Source organism: Dermacentor silvarum, chromosome 8 (genome assembly GCF_013339745.2).
Source record: "Dermacentor silvarum isolate Dsil-2018 chromosome 8, BIME_Dsil_1.4, whole genome shotgun sequence".
Taxonomy (NCBI): domain Eukaryota; kingdom Metazoa; phylum Arthropoda; class Arachnida; order Ixodida; family Ixodidae; genus Dermacentor; species Dermacentor silvarum.
In genome coordinates this window covers 26,496,155-26,516,679 of record NC_051161.1, presented here as the reverse complement: position 1 = coordinate 26,516,679, position 20,525 = coordinate 26,496,155, and the positions used below count along the sequence as shown (strand labels likewise).

The following is a 20,525-nucleotide window of genomic DNA, read 5'->3' as shown; positions in this document are numbered from 1 at the left end:
CATTAATTTTTCTGGAGGATATAAGAAATCTGTATGACTTCAGAATTCAGTTTTTAAGGTGCATGGCTTTCTGGGAGCTTCAAATATTGCAGCAACTAGAAGCAAGAAAAGGAAAGGGATCAACACAATGCAAGGAGTAGCTAGATGTGCTACCACTTCCCAGTACAGAATGTTGCCTTTTGAGGTAAGTGAAAAGGAAAACCTTGATCGACTGGTTCATAACATCTTTCCCTTCATGGCAAGCATGGCAGCCCGTATTATTGATTGTAATATGTTTCCAAGCCTGCCCGTGGCTAAGCTTTGTCACACCACTGCTAGTCCAACTACTGCACTTTCTACAGGTAACACGGGGGGGGGGGTATAAACAGCTTTATTGGGCACTCTTCCACGAATAACCTCACGACGTCCTTGGTGCTACCTACAGCTAGTACTCGGCTTTAGGCATGGCTGATGTGTGCTTTTGTGAGGTAGTTGATAGCTAATTTCGGCTGCTTAGTACGGAAACGAAACAGCAAAAGTAACAGGATCGAGGGACACAACGAGAATGTCTTAATTCTCCCTATGCCGTGGGTACGTACCAGGAGTAGTCGGGTAATTAAGATCGATGATCGAATCAAAATTGACAAAATCTAGGGCCACTGCGAAGTTATTGTACTACTAAGTGGTTCGTTATGAGAAAATGAAATGTTGGCGCTATCATATACCCCTCCCCTCAACTCTTCCAACTGGGTCGAAGCGTACTCCGACACGCCTGCACCACCAAGCCATGCGGAGGGCATGAATGCAGCAGCTCCGATGAGCCACGTGTCGGCTTCACTTAGCGCAGCTGCTGAACGCGAGGGCTGCGGATAACTGAACCCACAAAAAGCACAGGCAGCTAGGCGTACGCATATTGAGCCGTAAAACGACGCGGCCTCCTCACCGATCGACATCCCTTATCGTACCTCGAGGGGGATAAGTCGCCGGAAAGGAGGAGAGGCACCAAGGTCGGAGGCACTTGCTAGGAAAGTTGTTTTCTAACATTTGACTGCTTGCCAAGCGGTCATCAACGTCTAGCGAGTACTCTCCGACAGATCACTTCGAAGAACGTAGGCGTGACGGTGCTGCAGTATTGCACGAGACACGTTTCGGCGGCCAGGAAATGAACAAGGGCAAAGTCGGCATTATCGGCAGGCAAGTTACGGTCGGAAAACATTCACGCTTGCGCGCGGGGCGGTTTCGTTTTGGTTAAAGGCCATTCGGCGTGCACGTCGCGTGTGTTGCTAATGGATTCGGACGCATCCAAGAACAGTTTTACTGTAAATGCCAATGCTATCGTCCTGAACGATATCCTGATTCAACACGATTATTTCACTGTGGCTGACCTTGACAGTACTACAGTTTTGCATCGCGTGTCAGCTGGGCGATGCGAATCATACTTGTTTATTTAGTGTCCTTTTCTTTCTTTTTTTGACCCCATAGCAGTGCGGGAATCAAAGCTGGAATGCAGGCTGGTCGATGGGTTGGGGTTCGTGTCGGAGCGTGCCAGGGGTGTAGATCGGCTGTCCGCGAGATCTCGCATACCCCTGACAAGGGCCTCCTCAATACGTTAGAGGAGGCGCTGCCCTGACCAATGCCCTGGCGCGCTCCGGCCTCGGCGGCACCAACCCACAGACCACCCTGTTTCCAGCTTTGATTACCGCCTCTCGAGTGCCCCGATCCTGCGCCGCCTGCATTATTCCTTTCAGTCACGAATTATGATTGACTGTCGATAAATTTATGAAATTTGCATTTTATGCCAAGGTACTGCAGACTCCATTAAGAGCAAGTCAAGGTGGTAGAACGACTCTTACTGCATTTATGAGTCACCACAATTACATAGCGATTGCCTATCTAATTATTGTGCACTCAGTGATACGCTTCTTCATAAAAAATAATTGAATCACCAGCGCGAATATTATTGGTTGCAAGCATTACTATAAAGAAAAAACAAATATTTCGCAATTGCTACAGAAACGTCCCACGTCACACCTCCTGTCAAACACTGTAGTGCCTTCTCCAAAGCGACCTTCGATAGCGATAGGTTTCCCTCAGAAGTAAAATGGAGCATTTTACCCTAAGCTTAATTTTTCTGGTCTATTCCTTGCCACAACTGCACAGAAATGGCAAAAATAAGTTGCGTCCACAAATGTGTACACGGCGACTGAAGGGGTTATAATCTCAAGTGCACTCCTGAGGCCTCCGTTTGCCAGTTACATGTGCCCTCCTGGAGCAGTAGTTGTAGAGAATTCAATCTATCCTCGCGACTAGGAAAGTGCACCACGTCTTCTGCAACACCAACCTTGCCCTTAAACCTTCGGGAAAGTAGTTCAGCAACAGAACCACAACTGTAGCACGACCGAGATTAGCACAGTATTGTGCCGTAATTAACGACACATATATGCGAGACACCTATAGTTACCATAGTTGTATATATATGTAAATATCTATATGGCTCCCAAAGAGAGAGAGAACAAACCACCGACCTCCTTTGCTGTGCAATAGTGAAAAGTTACCTGTTGCTTCCAGTGGCCTCATTGGCCGAAGTTGGGCAATGCTATTTGCTGGCGCCGGTTACACCGTGGACCTCTTCGATGTAGACGACAAGAAAGTGGACGAGGCACTCAGCGACATCGAGGCTCAGCTTGTCAACCTCGAAAAGAAGGGCCTGCTGCGCGGAACGCTGACCTCGAAGCAGCAGCACCAGCTAATCAAGAAGTGCTCTACCATGGCCGAGTGCCTCAAAGGCGCTATTCATGTGCAGGCAAGCTTGCGCATGTTGCTCCTTAATTGCATGCACTTAGCTGCGTGCCAAAGTAACTTTTTGTGTGCCATGGCGCAGCAGGACAGAGTGGCCGGGTTTGTTATGAAGAAAAGCGCACCAGCGGGATGGGCGAGATAAGTGCAAAGAGGGGGTGATTATGATGATTATAAAATGGAGTTTCAGAAGAGAACGTACCATTGAACTTTGTGTTGTGTTCAAGATCAATACGCTCTTATGTAAGAAGTTCCATAGGACCAAAGTCACCGAGGTCGTTCTGCATGAATGACGATCATGCATGTGCAGGCAATACTTTTTAACAGGGTTGTATACTGAGAACTTAGCAATGCATGTAACCTGCTGTTAGAGTTGCAGTCTCGCAACATTTTTAAAACACCTGCACTGCAGTCAAGTGCACTGTGACACAGGTGATTGTCCAAACTCTGCCTAATTTAAAGCTGTCAATGCAAAAAATTTACCCACACACATTTTTAGGAATATCAAAAACTCCCTTTTCCCATTACAGGAATGTGTCTTCGAGAATGTAGAACTCAAACAAAAAGTTTTTCTGGAAATGGACAAGCTGGTGGACGACCACACCGTACTTTGCAGCTCAACAAGCTGCTTTCCTCCATCAGCATTCACCAAAGAGATGAAGCACAGGAGCCAGGCCATCGTTGGCCATCCGGTATGCCTAGCCCCATGCCAATTTTATCTGCCCTGCACCACTACTGAAAAACATGTCAGTAGACACTGGGACATTATGGCGTAGAGAAATTAAGTAATATGGTCTCTTGTCTTATAAGTAAATCTTCAATTTGGCAGTACCAGTTCACCAATGAGTGCTGTGTTTAGCCACTTAGTTTACATATGAGATTGACTAGGTGGGAATGTCAACATTGAAGCTTAACCACTGCAACTTCGCCAAACTAGAATGATCATGCCATTCTCTAATGTGATAACAGTAAAAGGGTGCATGGTGAAACAAACAAGCCACTTAAATGAAAGTGATAATGAAGCAGATAGGTTATTTGTTCCTTTCCTCATGACCTTGTGTTCCTCTCTACTGTTTAGTTTGAATACGCTCTGCCAAGCTAGCACCACTTACTGCTGTCAGAAAATGCATATGACAAATTGACACAGGATGTGGACTTCCTCCTATAGTGTGTTTTTCCGAACATCTGTGCCACTCACTCCAGGTGAATCCCCCTTACTATGTCCCACTGGTGGAAATAGTGCCAGCTCCTTGGACTAGCCCTGACGTTGCCATCAGGACTCGTGCCCTGATGAAGGAGATTGGCCAGAAGCCAGTGTTACTGAAGAAAGAAGTGGAAGGCTTTGTGCTCAACCGAATTCAGTATGCCATCCTAAATGAATGCTGGAGACTCATTCAGGCAAGCCATGTCCTTGTATAATTTTCCGACAACACTGCTTCAATGAGCTCTGGCACCATATTATGCAACAATCCTAATGCACTAAGTGACCATTCGTGCAAGTAATAGCAGAAATCAAACCAATGATGAAAGAAGAAAATAGATAGAAAGAGAATAGAGAAATAATTGTTCACAAACTGCAGACTCTGGTTTCAGAGCCAATGCCACATTAGGTGTTCAGTGCAAATCACAGAAGTGGACAAATCAACATATTCACCTACCACAGTAGCATTTATAGGCAGCCAAGAATGAAATGCTGTCACCACATTGTGCAATTCCATGTTGGAAATACAGTACATTTGCAAGTCTGTGATGAGATGCAATTGTCACATGCTGCAGCCACGCAATTGGCGATGAAGCAATCCATGACTGCGTATGTAAAAAATTGTGGTTCAGACGCTTCCAAGGAACACCAGCACCGAGGTGCAGTGCTCTGGATAATTTACTGCTAGACATCTACACAGTATCACATGACCAATACCAGAATGACGCATGCCTTTTCGGTGGTTACAAGACCTGTGCAGGTTGATCCGAGAGTGCATCTGATTCCACATGTCAAAATTGCGTTTTTAAGGGCAGGCATCTGGCTGCATGTAGCACCGAAAGTCTTTAAAAAAATATACCCGAAGAAGTTCAGTGGCAATAGCATTCTGTGCACGTAGAATTAGTTACCATCAGGTGTACTCCGACGAGGCACTGTCTAGTGTAGTTGTGATGGCTGTGTCCAGTATGTTTCACAATAGTTGCAAATGCTTCACTAGCCCCAGAGCATGCCCACAAGTTCTTCCTATCACTTATGCCATGCAGTCGCTGTGGGCAGACACACTTGCACTTATTTGTACATTATGTTGAAGTGCATTAAAGCAATTTATAATTTCCAGTTGAAATAGCAAGGAAGCATGCTAGATGATGTAAATAGCCCTGGTATTTGTGCAGCTCTAAAAGATGGCACAGGTGTGTCCTGCACCTGTGCACAGTGCAAGTAAACAGAGACCTGTTCCACCAATGCAGGATGGCGTCGTGGACACTGCCGATATGGACACCGTGATGTCAGAAGGACTTGGCATGCGCTATGCATTTCTTGGGCCCCTGGAGACTGCACACCTTAATGCCGAGGGTGGGTGGTCTGTGCCAATCTCAAGCATAAAACTGTTTTTTACATGCCATGTAGCAGACCTGCCAACTTCACCAATTCTAAATACGCGACAGCAGAAACCAAAAAATACAAGAACAGGTGAAAAACAGTGAAAATTATTCGATATTCTATATGCTGACTGTTTATTAAAGATTCACAGACTTTGTTTTGTAGGGATACTGTCAGCAGCTACTCTGCTCTATATGCACCTTTTCAACAAGAATGCCCCATTCGTCGCCATAATGCCCTCTCGGCTGTGCTGATCGCATGTGTACCCCCACGCAAACGCATTGCAGAAGCTGCCGCACATGCCTTTGCACTCCTGTAGCACAGTCCAGAGAGGAGGTTCTCTCTGGACTATAGTCGCAGCAACAATAATATGCATCGCACACAATCAGAAATGTTCATGAAGTTTATTAATAAAATTTTCATGTACCAATGGCTGTTAAAGGCTCTGTTGCCGCATGGGTATGTTCGTATAATCAGTCGGTCTGAAAAATTGGTCCATAAAGAACCACTCAACAATTGTTTTCTTTAAAATTGGTTTTGTCTTCAACTATACATAAATGAAAAATCATAAAATATGACTATTGTACATGAGCGCTATAAATCAGGCACATTACAATGAAATTGTAAAAGTTGGCAGGTATGCATGTAGACACAACGAAAAAAAAAAAAAAAAGTACCCTTTGAATTCACAATTTACTTGTTTAGCACCTTGAATGTGTAACAGGTTTGTGCTGGCAGCCTCAATTATGGCTCCTTCTGGCAGAATAACAGACACGTGTCATGCTCAGTGCACATGCGCGTCTGCCCTGATGCCCGTTTTTTTTTTTTTAACTTTGTCTTGAAGCAATACAGTTAAACCTGCTTATAACGTCCTCCATATAACGAATTCCTCTACCTAACGAAGTTTTTCTATTGCCCGCCATTACTCCACAGAAGCACGTGTATTTGAGACCTCTACGTAACGAAGTGGCAGCGGAAGACCCCCTCGAAATAAATTTTCCCTGCCGACAACCTAGAGATTTCGCCCCAAATTTTGTCATTTTTGCGCGAGCAGCAACCGGAAGCACCTTCTCCGCTGCAACGGAATGCGAAGCGGCGGCGTCGCGCTTGGCGCGCTCGAATTCACGGCGACTGCGAGGCGAGAGCTCGTGTGCGCGCGAGGCGGGCCTGCATCCCTCGACTCGGCGATCTTGCCGCCGCGGGCGTGACCTTTCCCCCTCCCTTCATTCAAATCTGATCCCTCCGCTTGCTGCAGTTGGCCTAGCCCCCCAAGCCGGCACTCTCCTTTTCCAGTTGATGTTGCCGAAGGAAAAAAAAAAATTGTTTTTTCAACGCGCTGGCAGCGCGTTGAAAAACTTTTTGGTTACTACGCAAGTCTCTGCGCTTCACTAACCTGACACAAGGTGACACTATACGACACTATCGTGTCGCTCACTATTCGTTTCCGACGCCTCACGCTTGTGCGAAACGACACTCGTCCACGGGCATTTTCTCCCCTCTTTTTTGGTCACGGAAAACGTGTGCACGTTACAACCGAGGGCGCGTTAGAATCGAGTAAATACTGTAAGCGTTTCTTTTTCGAATTTTCATGCCGAACCTGCATATAACAAAATCCTCTTTATAACAAAGTTTTTCGGGAATTTGTCAATTTCGTTATATCCAGGTTTAACTATAGCTATATTGCAGGTTTTACTAGCAAAATAGTGTGTGGGGGGACTTGCCCTTCCACAGCCCTGCTCTTATTGTAGAATCTTTTTACCCCCACTTTCCCGCTTCATCGAAGGGGTTGAGCCAATTAGTAGCAGTTAAAGGAAAAGAAGGTAAATTAATTTAGCTGCTACGAACCATAGGTGTCCTATACTACGCCCAGCACCCTTTGCTGCAGCAGTGATGCAAGCGAGATCTTTTTACTGGTTAGGAGAGCAATCTGTCTTCAATCAGATGTTGGCTGGAATTTGTTTCAAAAAGCAAGGCGTTTTCAATTTGCATATTATTTTGATTGCTTGCAGAAATGGAATGAAATGCATGCAGTGAATAATAGACAAGCTTTAATTGAGTTTATGAAGATGCTATTGTCAGCGCTAGTGTACCCAAGAGAGGCGTCAGTCCAAATTGTTTGGCATGCGCAATCGGTACATTTACAATGAACTCCATCTTTCGAAATAAAAAAAAAAAAAAACTCCATCTGCAAGTTTTATTGGAAGACATAGCACTAGGGTGAAGTGTTCAATAGGTTTCCTTCTGATGACTATTGGTGCTGCCTAGCAAACTGGATTCAGTGTGCCTGTTACTGCACTACGGGATTTTTTTTTTTAATCGACAAGGTTTATGCCACTACATCATCTCTCTCGTTAGTATGTCCATAACAGTAGTTGGGGTTTAGTGCTTAGTGGCAGCTTAAGCCATAGTGCACCAAACACAAGTACGCTTATATAGCATGTTTTGCCTATAGAAAAAATGCTCTCGATACCACACATTTCCGTCTTCCTTAGCGAGGGTTGACTTCCTTTGATTCCAGGGATGCTGGAGTATGCCGAGAAGTATGCAAAAGGCATTGTGAAAGTGTCCAAGACCTTTGGCCCAGTGCCTACCTACGATGGCCCAACCCTCACCAAGGTGAATGCGGAGTTACTGCAGAAAGTGCCCCTCAAGGACCTCCAGAAGAGGCGCCAGTGGAGAGACACAAAGCTGGCTGAACTTGCTAAACTCAAGAAGCAGCCCTAAGCACATTTACAGCCCTTCAGTTCCTTTGTGCAAAAAACGTGGTGTGAATTCGCCACTATTAGGCATAGTTCAAAGAAATATTTTTCAACATCCTTGTGAATTTCTTGACATGAAGACATGCAAGCTGCAAATTTATTTGCTGTCAAACCCACTTATAACAATACTGGTTTTAATACATTGAATATAACAAATGAGCAGCCAATGCGCTGTGAAGTTTTGAATGTGTTCTATGGTAAAATAAACTGCTTGCTACAATGCTCTCATGCCGGCACGACCAGTTGCAACAATTACATGTGCATACTCGGTGTGCTCGCCAAAAAGGAAAAGAATGCAATATCCTTGGAAAAAAATAACTCCAGTCCCACCTTATCACTGACGAAGGCAAGAGACCCAAGATGGTGTGCCGTGTGGGGGTGCACTGCACGAAGGCAGGTGCGGTGAAGCAGCTCGAGTTTCTTGCATGTTCTAGATTTTGCATTTTCTTTTCGGCACAACACCCAGTAGCCAGATTTATTGTCATAGCCAATAATAGGGCATTGGAAAATTGCAGTAAGCCGTGTATTTTACTATAGAACACACACAAAAGTTCACAGTTCAGCAGCTGTTAATTGTTACATCAGCATATTGTTAAAACCAGTAATCTATAAGTAGGTTTGTTGTACTTCTAATTATGTTTGTCCCATCTGCTTGGTTATAACAATGATAACTTCTTGGTACTTGATTACTGTTACAAGTGACTGTAGCACTAAGACACCGAGTGATTTTATGCCACAAATGTTGCATTAAAACTGACACCCCAACTCAGAACTTTAGGTGCCAATTTACTACACCTGAAGATGTTTGTGTACGTATGTCTTCTGAGCACACATAGCAAGGGAACAGGTTTCTGGCACTTAAAAACACGGCGAGGGCATGCATAGGAGGGGCGTTCACCCTATGGCACAAAGATTCTAGGATTACACTGAGATAATGTGTTAGAAATATTGATAGTCCCAACATGCAATGGGTTCGAGTGAATAAATCCACATGCAATAATGTGCGTTGGTGAGCTGGCACATGACTTCCACATGATTTGTGTAACACATCTGAATTCGTAATACTGTCTGTCTGCTCAATGGCCCAGTGCAAGTTGTGTGAAGGCAGAAAAGACAACAGCGTGATCAGTTGTTCTATAGACAAGTTTTCTTTAATACATGCCAATCCCTGTTCAGCGCTTGCCTCCAACTCTGGGTGCCTTCATCTGCACAGGCTTGGTAGCTTTCTGCTTCTGGGCGGCCTTCTGGAGCTGCAGCAAAACAGTGGGGCACTCGTCAACCACCTTGACAACTTTGCAAGCAGGACCACCACATGCACCTATGATGCCATTTATTCTTGCACCACAATAAGCAGACATTGCCATGCATTAAAAACACACAGTAGACTACTGTTAATTTGACTTTAACAGGACGACTGATGGAATCGATTAATTGATCTAAGGTCGACAACACTGGGGTCAGGTGCATGCTTGCTGACCAGTCAAGTTTGAATTATTCAGCGAGGGCCAATTTTATATATATATATAAAAAACGAAAGGCTTGGCTCATAATAAATGCAGGAGCGGGACTGCCCAAAGTCATCTCAGAGCAGACTGAATTTCACTTTGGAGCAAGCCAATCTGGATTTTGGTGGAATAATGGAATACGGCAGCAAAACACAAACCAACATGAAACGCATAGTAGAAGCGCGATTGTAGCAATATAGCGTACTAGAATATGGAAGAGTGGATCAAGCGACGGCACGGCGCAGGCTTTCCTGTAAAGTTGAAAACATTGTTCAACACGGGCGGCTACTGCGTATGGCACGGCCGTGCGGGCCTTGAAAGCGATCTGGGATGGAGACAGAGTGCGAGTGCTGATAGCGTCGTGTGCGCCGCGTTTTCGCCGCTTAGTTTGCGTTAAGGCGAGAGGCAGCACAAAGGTCAATTTGCTCGCTGCTGCTGCAGCGCTTTCTCACTCCAGCGCTTTGACAGAGTTCCCGCGGTCATAGAGTGAGAAGTGTTCATGTTTGCTTGTGCACGCGCAACACAATGCTTGTTAATTTAGTAAGTGAATGCTTACAAGTTGATACCGCTGATACAACTACTAGCATTACTTCGTATAGCTCTCTACTATTTTAATATCACAATCACTGTTTCGCCGTTCGGGCGAAACTGCAACATTTTATTCCAAATCCGCCATTATACAGGGTGTTTCAGCGAACATTTCAAAATTTATTTGAGGTTGCCTGTGGTAGATAGCCAAATTCTAGTTAATGAGCTGGTCTACTCAAAGAGGCAGACATTACTTGCACAAAACAATTGAACTGCATAATTGACTAATCAACAAAAATTCACTAATTACGTTTTTAACTAATTACCTGATGGCCCATATTACAATTTACAAACTGTAGCCTTGGAGTTCGCAAGGCGGATCCACTTGGAATTAAATTCGGGATGACACCAGTTTCGAGATATTAATTCCCGAACTTTGCGGAGAAATGCATTGGCGTTCCAGTAAATTTTGTGCTTCAATGCATTAAGCGACGTTTTGTTAAGAAACTAATATATCGAAACTGGTGTCATCAGTAAAAGCAGCACCAACCAGAGAATGCCTGCAGAAACTAGCTCGGGCTGCACATACAAAAACAAAATAACGCACGGCAGTCATTACGTATTTCTGACTCCTACAATTGCTTCAGTGCTTGCAGTATACAAAAGCATGGCCTCAGAGATTGATTTCTGTTACTCGTTTAGGCGACTTATCGTTACAAACTGCTATACAGTTTTAATGAAATATTAAAATAATAAAATAAAACTTTCTACCTGCACCAAATGCATTCAAAATTTGCCAGCTGTCTATGGGATGCATACCGTTTAACAGGCAATGCATACTTCAAGCTCGAAAATTGGGAGTCATGGCTAACTTAAGGCATTTATAGCAACTAGTCCCAGATGATGCGGTCGCAATGCCAACACAGAGGCCTATACTCGCAGCCAATTTTGTTTTGACATGAAGTGAAGGCTACAGAAGCAAAGCGCGCCTCTTCCACCGCTGCTGGAATTCGTCCGGTAGTTTTGTTAACGTTTTCTTACATAGGAAATTGAGATATATATACATTCTTTTTTTTTTACAGCACCTAATTTTCGGTACATGAGATTCACCAGTCGGCTACGGATAGCTTATTGTGCATTTAGCTCGCCTTTTCCAGTTCTCGCACAACTGAGACCGTCACGTTTTGCGCATTCTTCAAAGGCAAATTGGCGCCTGCACCTACTGTTAATTGTTCGTCGCTTGCTGTCCCACCAATCAACTATCCTGAGAGGCTGTTGACCAAATTCAGTAACACAAGACTATCCAAGCAGACAAAACTGATTGCAGTGTCTACACGGATTTAAAAATCAAGTGAGCTGACCAATGCACTGGCTCGACTGACACTGAGGTCATATGGCCGATTTGGGGCTTCGATGCAGGTTGCATTGCTAGAGCTCGGTACATATCAACTGTGTACAGTCACCAACCGATAATTCGGACAGCTTCGCGGCACCGCCAATGGCCCCGTAGACTTAATGTGTAAAGACGACCAATATTTTTGCGATAGCAACTATATGACACTTCTACCGGATTTCTGCCGTCGCCGTGAGGTTCCGTAGATTCCAAGGGCGATAAAATCGTCGCCGTGCGCCGTATACGCGAGCGAAAGCGCACGGGGGAAAGCAAACGCGACCGTCGTGCGAAAGGCCGTGGGGGTATGGGAGGCGGGGCGACGCTGTGCTGCTTCACCAAATGCTTTATCTTGCAACTGGGCGCAAGGGGAACTGGCCACTCAATCTCCCACGCGAAAGCATGAAAGTGGGAAGGCGTGTGATCTATTCATGTTTGCTTGTGCACGCCGACACCACGATTGTTGATTCAGTTAGTAATCCAATGTGTCCAAGTTTATGCAGCCGATAAACCTACTATCCCCACTCCGAATAGCTCTCTACTAATTTGCTATCGCAATCGATGCTTCGCCTTTCAGGCGAAACTGCGTCATTTTTTCGAACAACCGCCAGCTCTACATTCGATTATCTGGACTCCATCCGTGACCGTAGCGTACGCAGATCCTGCCGCCATTATCCCCTCTGGCAACCTCGATGAGACATGAAGTATGGCCTCGGAGATTACACATAAAATGGTAATCTCCGAGGCCTTGTTTCGGTCACCGCACCACACCTCAGGTTAAATTCCGGTATCCCAGCGCATGACCCGCTCGCTCTTGCTATTCTGTTTGTTTAGTTGGCGTTCCAGACAGCGTGCTGCTGGCTCCAAGAAGCATTTCTCGTGGAGGTATCGACGGGCCGCGTCAAATGGCACTAACGATCTCCTCGCAGTCTGACTCTGAATGAGCCTTGAGTGGCAGTCCGAATGACCCCGACTCCGCAACTGAAAAGCCTGAACTGCCGCCTACTACGAGCTCAAATGCAGACATCATTGATGACCTACTAGGCTGCGGTGTGCTGATTCCTGCCACCGTTACATTTGAAGATTTTGACGTCAACAGCGTGGTGCTGTGTGGCGAACTGAACAATGATGAAATAATTGAGCAAGTTCGCTCACCGCCAAACAGAGACTCTAACTCGGATGATGATGTGCCGCAAGGATCTGACTCGAGCCTTTGCAGTCCTTGCATCAGCGTACAGTGACAACAGAATACTGGCAGAAATATAAGCGTACTTGGTTGCACGTAAGCAGAAGTGTGCAGCAACAAATCGATAACTTCTTCCTAGCACAGGGGCATTAAAACGTAAATAAAATTACCTTTTTTTGGGCACATTCGTTTTTTCTGACATTCGATAGTTTGGACTTATTGACGTTCCCCGTGAAGTCTGAATTATCGGTCGACTGTATAAATTTTGATTGATTCACGCCGAGTCACCGTGGCAGTGAGCAAGTTGGCCCAGAGTCACGTCGCGGAGTCACGGCAGCAGTGGAGCCTATTAGAAACTAGATATGACTGTTAATAAATGTCACATTAGAGAGATAGAAAGAAAAAAATGTAAATATGCAATCTATAAATCAGTTGATGTCTAGCACTTAACCAGTGTACTTCCGTGCAGTGTGCCCTGTCCCTCTCCAACTCTTTTTAAAGGGGCCCTGAACAACTTTTTATCGAAGTGGAGAAAGGCATTTGAAGAGAAAGTAGGCTATTTCAGAAATACTTTGCTGCAAAAAGTACTTCAATGCGTCCAGCAAAAGCGGAGTTATTGGCAATCAAACACGGCCTCTGCTGTGCTCCTGTTCCTTCTTCAATGCCTTGCACTGCAAATGCTACGGCGGAGTGAGGCATGGCCACAACACTCCACCTTCCGTGGCGTGCAGTTCAAATTTCATCTTGGATGTTAACGTAGACGCCATGACGATTTTGGTGCCTACAACGCGCTAAACGTAATCTAAATGCGGTTGTCCTCAGCGAGCCGCAGTGCGCTTGGCCAGTGGACTCGTGACGGCACCCAACGGCGGCCGCAGTATAAACGCTACGTAACCGACCGCAGCTACTGGTCGGCTACGAAATAAAGCGCCCAGAAGAGAGTGAGGAGCACACTTCTGTTTGAAAAGAGAGCGTTCGAGAGAAAGGTACATTGCGCGCTCCGCTTGAGAGCTCCACGCACCGCATACAACAGCAAAACCTGGCAGAGATGTTCACAGCAGCGTATGCTACCTGCAGACTTATTTCACCAAGCCAGAAAGGTGGTTCAAGGCCCCTTTAACGCTACTGCATTCTGCAATAATTACAACTCTACTGGGCACTGGTCTGGCTTGAACACACCCTTTTCAACAGAAAGCCCCAAGGAAATTATGATCGCTGCAAATGAACAGTTTTCTATTCTAAACAGTGGTGGTCATCTGCAAGCACATAACACATAGACTAGTACTCACAGGTGTAGCAGCAGACTTCTTTTGTGCTTTCTGTGCCCTCTGCTTTTCCTTGGCCGCCCTGGAGTGAACAAAAGACAAGCACTTAAGTGATGAACTAGCAGCTGAGGCTGCTTTTGTTAATGTTGCATAAATGATGCGTTAACCCTGAAGTGGCCAAGAGAAGTCTCATCCCAATGTTCATAAAATGAGCCATGACTAGAATCTCAACGCCACATAGATGGGCACAGGAGTGCCCCTTAACAGAAGACACTTGCATGAAGCTCCTCCCAGTGAGTCCCATGACTTGCTTGAGAACCACAGCGTGGCTTTCTAGCAATACTGTTGCATCTACTTATGAACTTGAGTACCTATTCAAGAAACTCGGCAGGGCTTGGGTTGAGGTGGAATGTTGACATTATTTAATCATGTGTAGAAACTTTTTCTCCACCCCCCAAAATAAATGTATGAAAGATGGTCCCAATTATCCCACCGGTTAAGGCATACCATAGCTGACTTGTGATAATGGTGGCCTCTCAGTCAACGAGAAAGGGTAAAAATGGAAACAAATTGCCACAAGATAGGGGGTGCCTGATGACAAACGGCCTCATGATGATTGCAAACCCATAATTATTAAAGAAAAACAGCTGCCTTCAATTGACAGTTTTTTTCTTCTTTGCTATGGATAAAGCTTAGAGATTCAAGCGAAATACTCCGAGTGCATGGCTAGTGGCGCTTTTTGCAGTACGGGTTCACTCTGGGGACATTGATCTGATGCATTGCAGTATTGACCCTTTTCGCGGCGATCCCGTGGTGACGTGTCCATTGCTTGCCTCAACTGCCTCTGTTGCCTCCTTGTTTACAATGAAAGTGTGCGACACTGGCGCGGCTTAGAAAACCTCTGTTTTGGGAGATATCGTAGACGGTGACTGGGTGGACGACACGAAGCTTTGATCACAGCTTCAGAGAACATGCAAAAGCGCTTTCGGAGCTCATTAAGCTATTTTTCAAAACAACGCAAGCAGCGTATATTACGCTTGTTCTAAAAGCGGGGCTAAATTTATATTGCAAGCTATCTAAACATTCCACTCATGAATTGAATCAGGACTAGTGTGTTTTGCTCTTTCTTCTTTATTTGGCAAATATTTTGAACCAGCGGCTTGTCAGTTTCTGACTCAGTGAAGTCCCTCGGTGCGGCCACTAATTATTTTCTGCCTAATCGCTCGCGGGTGTGCTCAGTTTCGATAGATTTGTCCTTGCTGCGCACAAGGCTTGAAACGTAGCTGTTGTGCACAGTGTAATATACCTTGCAGCAAATATATATTACCGCTAGTAACTCGCTTACTCTAGTGGACCGTCACGAAACATTCAGCTTCGACCATTCGTGCGCCATCGGTGTAATCAGTCATTTATTGTGCGTATACAGTGCGCATATATTCAAGTGTGCGCCCATTCACTTATTCTTAATACGTCGGCAATAGAGTGGGCGTAAGTTTTCCTGCCATTTGGGATAGATGTGTATAGATAACGTGCGCAAAACTTACTATGACAGGGAGCGGCGCTACTCACTTTGTCATTGTTTATATAACGAGTGGTACTTACTCTTGCCGATGTTCTGGGGCTTAAGCCCTTCCTTTGAAGGTTAGCGACACAATGCTGGCGGATGAGCAAATTTCTGTATCCTCGAGAAAAGCCGCACATCTCGAAGTGCCGGTAACACGTTCGGATAGTTGCAGCAGCGGTCCGCGAACTTGGCCACACAGATTCATTCCATTCCTTAACATGCCAGTTACTATTTTATTCAGCCAACTACTGCACACGTCTTCAAGCCACATGATTCAATTTAGCATGATTGGAGTGTAGTGCGTTAGCGAAAACTCAGTGGCATTTCTGAGCGCTGATCGCACAGAAGCAAGGTAGAAGCGGTAATGGTTTCGTATTCGTGCGCGGTTGCTGAGGAGATGTACGGCGCGCTGCCGTAAGCGCTATCTCGTTTCTCTAGAACAAACTGCTCCGCGAAAAGGGTCAATACAATGAAAGCGAGAGCCTTTGTGATGAATTTTGACTGTATTTGGCCCCCCCAGGGATCATATGGCAGACATTACCAAATCCTGACAGGCACCTTACTATTGTTGTCGAAAAGAAAAGTGTAAAATCAGCGCATTCTACCGGTGCTAACATATGGGGCACAAACTTGGAGGTTAACAAAGTGAAGTACCACGCGAAGAGCAACGGAACGAATGTTAGGTGCAACGTTAAGATCAGATGGGGGATATCCGATATTCTAATTGGAATTAAGAGAAAGAAATTGAGGACACTTAAGCTTCACCTTTAAGAGTGGAACGCGACAGGATTCAAAGATCCCCAATTGCTTCTCACGCTTCCTGGCAACTGCAGCTTATGTAACCGTAATGTTTACCGGGAAACGCTAGCGGCTTTCTGGTAAAAATGCAGCCTTTTGCGTGGGTCGATCCTGGAGGTAGTGCACAGCCATGCCAAAAAATTTACACCATTTACAGGTTTCTGTTTTGTACTTTTAATATTTCAGTCAGAGAAGATTTAACATGAAAGGCATGCGCTGTTGGTGTTCTGTTTCATGACATTTGTTTGTGGGCTGTCCTCAAAATTCTGAGGAATATTTGTCAAGATTAAGACAATGTATGAGCAACTTTAGTGACAATGGTGTGACAATATAACCCACATATACTGCACGTCACATAGCAAGGCGTGGCCATATACATATACCTAAATATATACAGAAATTGTCGCTTAAGGGACGCCGACACCGGATTTTCTCTGACACAGGGCCCATAACACTATCACATTAAAATAGACCTGGGCAGGCCATTTATTACATTTTAAGAGTTACAGAATGGGTGCCAAGGGAAGCGCAGTCAAGGACAGCAGAAAACTACATGTGGTGATGAAATTGGGAAATTCACAGGCGCAGTTGGAATCGGCTAGCACAAGAGAGGGGCAGAGGCCTTCGTCCTGTAGTGTACATAAAATAGGCTGACGATCACCCAGCGCTCACCAGTGGTGCAAAAAGCATCGACCACCGTGCACGAGTATCACATTTCAATCACCGAGCACAAGATACACATTCGATGGACGTCGTTTGCCTAAGCCAGTGGCCAGAATGCTCATCGCTCCAATGAGGAATTGTGCACAATGTTAGATCGCACAGAAGTGAGAAAGTATAACCGAACATGAACAGCTGCGAATATGGCACCTGGAAACGTGCCCACTGCCCAACCATGTTTCAAACAACACATTTGTATTTGCTAGTTTACACATGTGCAGTGTGATAAAGCAATGTCCAATAGTCAGCAACATCCTATAAAACTACCAGTCACTACATTCAGAAAAAAGAAAACTTTTTGCAGTCTGTTTTTACTTTGCCTCCATTTAAAACAACAGGGACAGGATGTGTTCATTTCTATGAAAGAGCAAACATAGCACTGAAAGATGCAATTCAGACACTGATTACATTAACAATTCACACCTACCTAACCAACCTAAAAGCGCAGGAAGTGAATACTGTCGACATGAATAATGTCGAATACTGCCGAGAAATGTGAAGCTACACGTTATGGACAAAATTCTAGAGCAAGCGAAGTTCTTTTGTCAAGATAGGAAGGTTCCACCTCTCGAAGCAAGTGTAGTGAATTCAAAATAGCACAGCTACTACTACAATGTTTTTCTTTCTTTCCCATTCTGTTGTCAGTTGGTTCATGAACTGCTATAACTCACGACCCTGACATTGCTATTACTGGTTCAGGCAGCAACCGTGCCAGTTCCTTATTTTCTGTTCGCAAACCACATGTTCCCAATCATTCAGATTCAGTAATGTGACTGGACGCTGACTACCTAATGAGTGGAAGAGAACACAAACCATGCAAGCACACACGTGTCCTGTCAGCTTCAGTTTTGAAGTCAGTGACACAGTTGTTAAGCACACTGACAGGGCGGGCAAAACAAACTACGTTAAGCCGGTGACCGTCAGTCGCCGTATCGAGCAGTTGGTTACGCAAGGTCCAGTTCTCCCGACCAGACGAACTTAAAAGGTTTACGTCAGAAACTCACCGGATAGCCTGCTCACGCTGCGCCTTGCGTACTTCGGGCTTCATGTTCCGCCGAGCCATGATGTCATTAAGGCTGGCGCCGACGATGGCACGTTGGAACTTCGCCGTGCGCTTGGTGCGCCTCTTCGTCGTCTCCTCCTCAATACCCTTCTTGTGCTTGCGTCGGTAGAGCACCGTCCACGTCACCTTACGCGGGTTCCGCTTCATCATGTGCGACGCCTCGCATTTGGCGTTCAGGAAGTGAAACGTCTGGAACGGGCAAAAGGAATAAAAGTTGCGAGGAATCCAAAATTGCAATGCTCCGCCACGGCAGCATGCCGTTTGGCGCTCGTGTGAGCGCCTTACAAATGGTCTGCGAGAGAGCAGTGGACTGCTTAAATATACCCCAAGAATTCAACGGTTCTGCATCTACGTACTCAAAAGTCAGTAAAGACAAAACCATGGGCTTCCAGTAAAAACCAAAGCTGATCGCACGTATTACATCGCTATGCTGCGCGAAGCTCTCTTCACGATTGCACACAGACCAATTCGTCGACAGCTTCAAGTGGGTTACAATTGTGTCGCGGCAAAAAACCAAAGAAAGCAACTAGCCAATTCTAACTTGAGTGCACCATTTAAGCACTATTTGAACGACGTAACTAAACATAGATTGAAAGCATGCCGGCGCTCTACTCACTTTGCCATCGGTCTTGACCATCCGCTTCCCATGGCCAGGGTAAATTTTATACCCGCTGAACGAGCACAATCCGATCCTGAAATGCAAGAAGGCATCCTTATTAGCCGTAATAAATCAAAAACTTACTGCGATGGCCGATCAATTAAATATATTTCAAAGATTACAAAAAGTTCCCATTACTCACTTCATCTTCGCTGCCTTGCGGGAACTCAAAAGAACAGCACCGCAGACACAGCAGCAAAACTTTAAATTAATTTTAAAGACTAATCAATAAGTACATGACACATAATACTATAAAATTTAATAAATTATTTATTTGCGGATTTATAAAATTTTGTTTTCTAAAAAATTAGTTTTGCGCGGACCAGTTTTTGGCGGAAGTTTCAAAATGGCGGAAAATGGTATGAAGTTTTGATATTTCAGTGACGTTTTTGTTTCGTTTTGCTGTTTTGTGCTTGTGTTGGAGCCCCGTGACCATTTGCCGTGGTGTACGAATGCTGCGGGCGTCGAAAAACGTCGCTTTAGCGTTGGCAAATTGGCTGCCGTCGATTCTGTGCGGAATTGAAGCACACTGCGAGCTGTATCGATCGGTTCAACGAGCTCGCAAGTGGCCGTCGTTAGCTCTATCGCCACGCTTACTCATTCATTGTGGCACACATTGCCGATTAAATTGACGGGAATGTAATCGTACGACATCTCTGCGCCGTAATATAAATGAATATACGTGTTTTCCATCTTGGCAATTGAGTAATCTCGCACTTGAGGCTACCCAGAGCTCGCAGTGCGTTTTTGCGGTGCCGTTTCGCTTCCGTAACGCACACATGCTCTGCCGCATCATGTGCTTACGCACGTGCTCACAGATGTACAGCCGAACAAATTTAATTGTATCGCGCCGCTTTTGTGGCGTTAGTGCATCTTCAAGACCAATCAGCTTTCCTAAACAGCTCCGAAACGCACTTTTGTGCCTGCCAGTTTCGCACAACACTAAAACGTACAGGTACGGTTTCTAGCGTCACAGTAGCGTTATTAAACTGCACGTTGCCTTTGGTAGCTGCGGCCTACAAGCCAGTGTGGTTATGTCATATCTTTGACGAAAGGTATCAGGACTATTTTACGAGCGGATCGTGAATGTTTCAGAGGATCCGCACGTTTTGGACATGTCCAATCGAGGCCTCAAAAAACTCGAAAAAAGGGATGGCGTCGGTATCGAAAAATTGTTTCTGGACCACAACGAACTTTCCAAGTTGGATAACATTGACTGCTTCCTTGACGTCCAAAAAGTAAGTATGCTGTTACGTTTGGTTTTGTAGGAGGTTGCTCGCGGGGACGGCGTACGCAGGTTGTTTGACAAGGTTAAAAACAGCGCGAAAGAGAGAAGATAGCGACGTGATTGTCGTCATTTTTTTTTTTTTTTCGATTTAATCTCCGCCCCGCTCTGTCCTTACCTTGTGCGATAACCTTGACTTCTGCTATTACGCCTTGCTTGTTGGCCTGGAGGTTGTGCCCTGGTGCTTATATTGTATGTCGGCCAAATTAAGTACCCGTAAACGAGTACTTGTATGCTTAATACAAGCAAACGGACTGACTTCTGTGACATCTTGCATGAAACATTTACCAATCTGTCTATGTCACATGCTGCGTCTCACCGCAGTTATAGAGAAAATTGGTATTAGTACTTCTCGAAAGCCGTAACAGGTGCATGAAAAACAGGAGCTCTTTAATAGATCTGATTTGACGCTTCGACTCATTTGAATTGCATTGTTTAGGGATGAGTG

At 45.2% G+C, this 20,525-nt stretch overlaps 3 protein-coding genes across 3 annotated transcripts in view; 2 read left to right on the top strand and 1 right to left on the bottom strand.

Annotated features, from left to right (window-relative positions):
- Positions 1-848: 848 nt before the first annotated feature.
- Positions 849-9,132, top strand: LOC119460873 (lambda-crystallin). Its single transcript, XM_037721985.2, has 6 exons — positions 849-1,173; positions 2,548-2,782; positions 3,306-3,467; positions 3,979-4,173; positions 5,224-5,329; positions 7,875-9,132. The coding sequence occupies exons 1-6, from the start codon at positions 1,142-1,144 to the stop codon at positions 8,078-8,080; spliced, it is 936 nt and encodes a 311-aa protein (XP_037577913.1). The 5' UTR covers positions 849-1,141; the 3' UTR covers positions 8,081-9,132.
- A 108-nt stretch (positions 9,133-9,240) lies between these two features.
- Positions 9,241-18,996, bottom strand: LOC119460877 (60S ribosomal protein L24). The gene is made up of 5 exons (XM_037721990.2): positions 18,935-18,996; positions 18,751-18,826; positions 18,076-18,323; positions 14,014-14,071; positions 9,241-9,365 (listed from the first exon to the last, which is right to left on the bottom strand). Exons 1-5 carry the CDS (start codon positions 18,937-18,939, stop codon positions 9,288-9,290), a joined length of 465 nt encoding a protein of 154 aa, XP_037577918.1. The 5' UTR covers positions 18,940-18,996; the 3' UTR covers positions 9,241-9,287.
- An 890-nt stretch (positions 18,997-19,886) lies between these two features.
- Positions 19,887-20,525, top strand: part of LOC119460878 (centrosomal protein of 97 kDa-like) — a 141,159-nt gene continuing 140,520 nt past the window's right edge. The window contains 1 exon segment of the mRNA XM_037721991.2: positions 19,887-20,030. Within this exon segment, the coding sequence (XP_037577919.2) occupies positions 19,908-20,030 (123 nt within the window). The 5' untranslated portion in view covers positions 19,887-19,907.

What these genes read in the sequence shown, in the direction of transcription:
- LOC119460873 (XM_037721985.2), top strand. Translation starts at nt 1,142, where the DNA reads ATGAACAAGGGCAAAGTCGGCATTATCGGCAG. An exon ending in AAGGCGCTATTCATGTGCAG is followed by an intron (nt 2,783 to 3,305) that starts GCAAGCTTGCGC and finishes TTCCCATTACAG; the next exon opens with GAATGTGTCTTCGAGAATGT. An exon ending in AATGCTGGAGACTCATTCAG is followed by an intron (nt 4,174 to 5,223) that starts GCAAGCCATGTC and finishes CCACCAATGCAG; the next exon opens with GATGGCGTCGTGGACACTGC.
- LOC119460877 (XM_037721990.2), bottom strand. An exon ending in CAGCGTGAGCAGGCTATCCG is followed by an intron (nt 14,072 to 18,075) that starts GTGAGTTTCTGA and finishes TGTTCACTCCAG; the next exon opens with GGCGGCCAAGGAAAAGCAGA. An exon ending in AGAAGTCTGCTGCTACACCT is followed by an intron (nt 9,366 to 14,013) that starts GTGAGTACTAGT and finishes GTTTTGCTGCAG; the next exon opens with CTCCAGAAGGCCGCCCAGAA.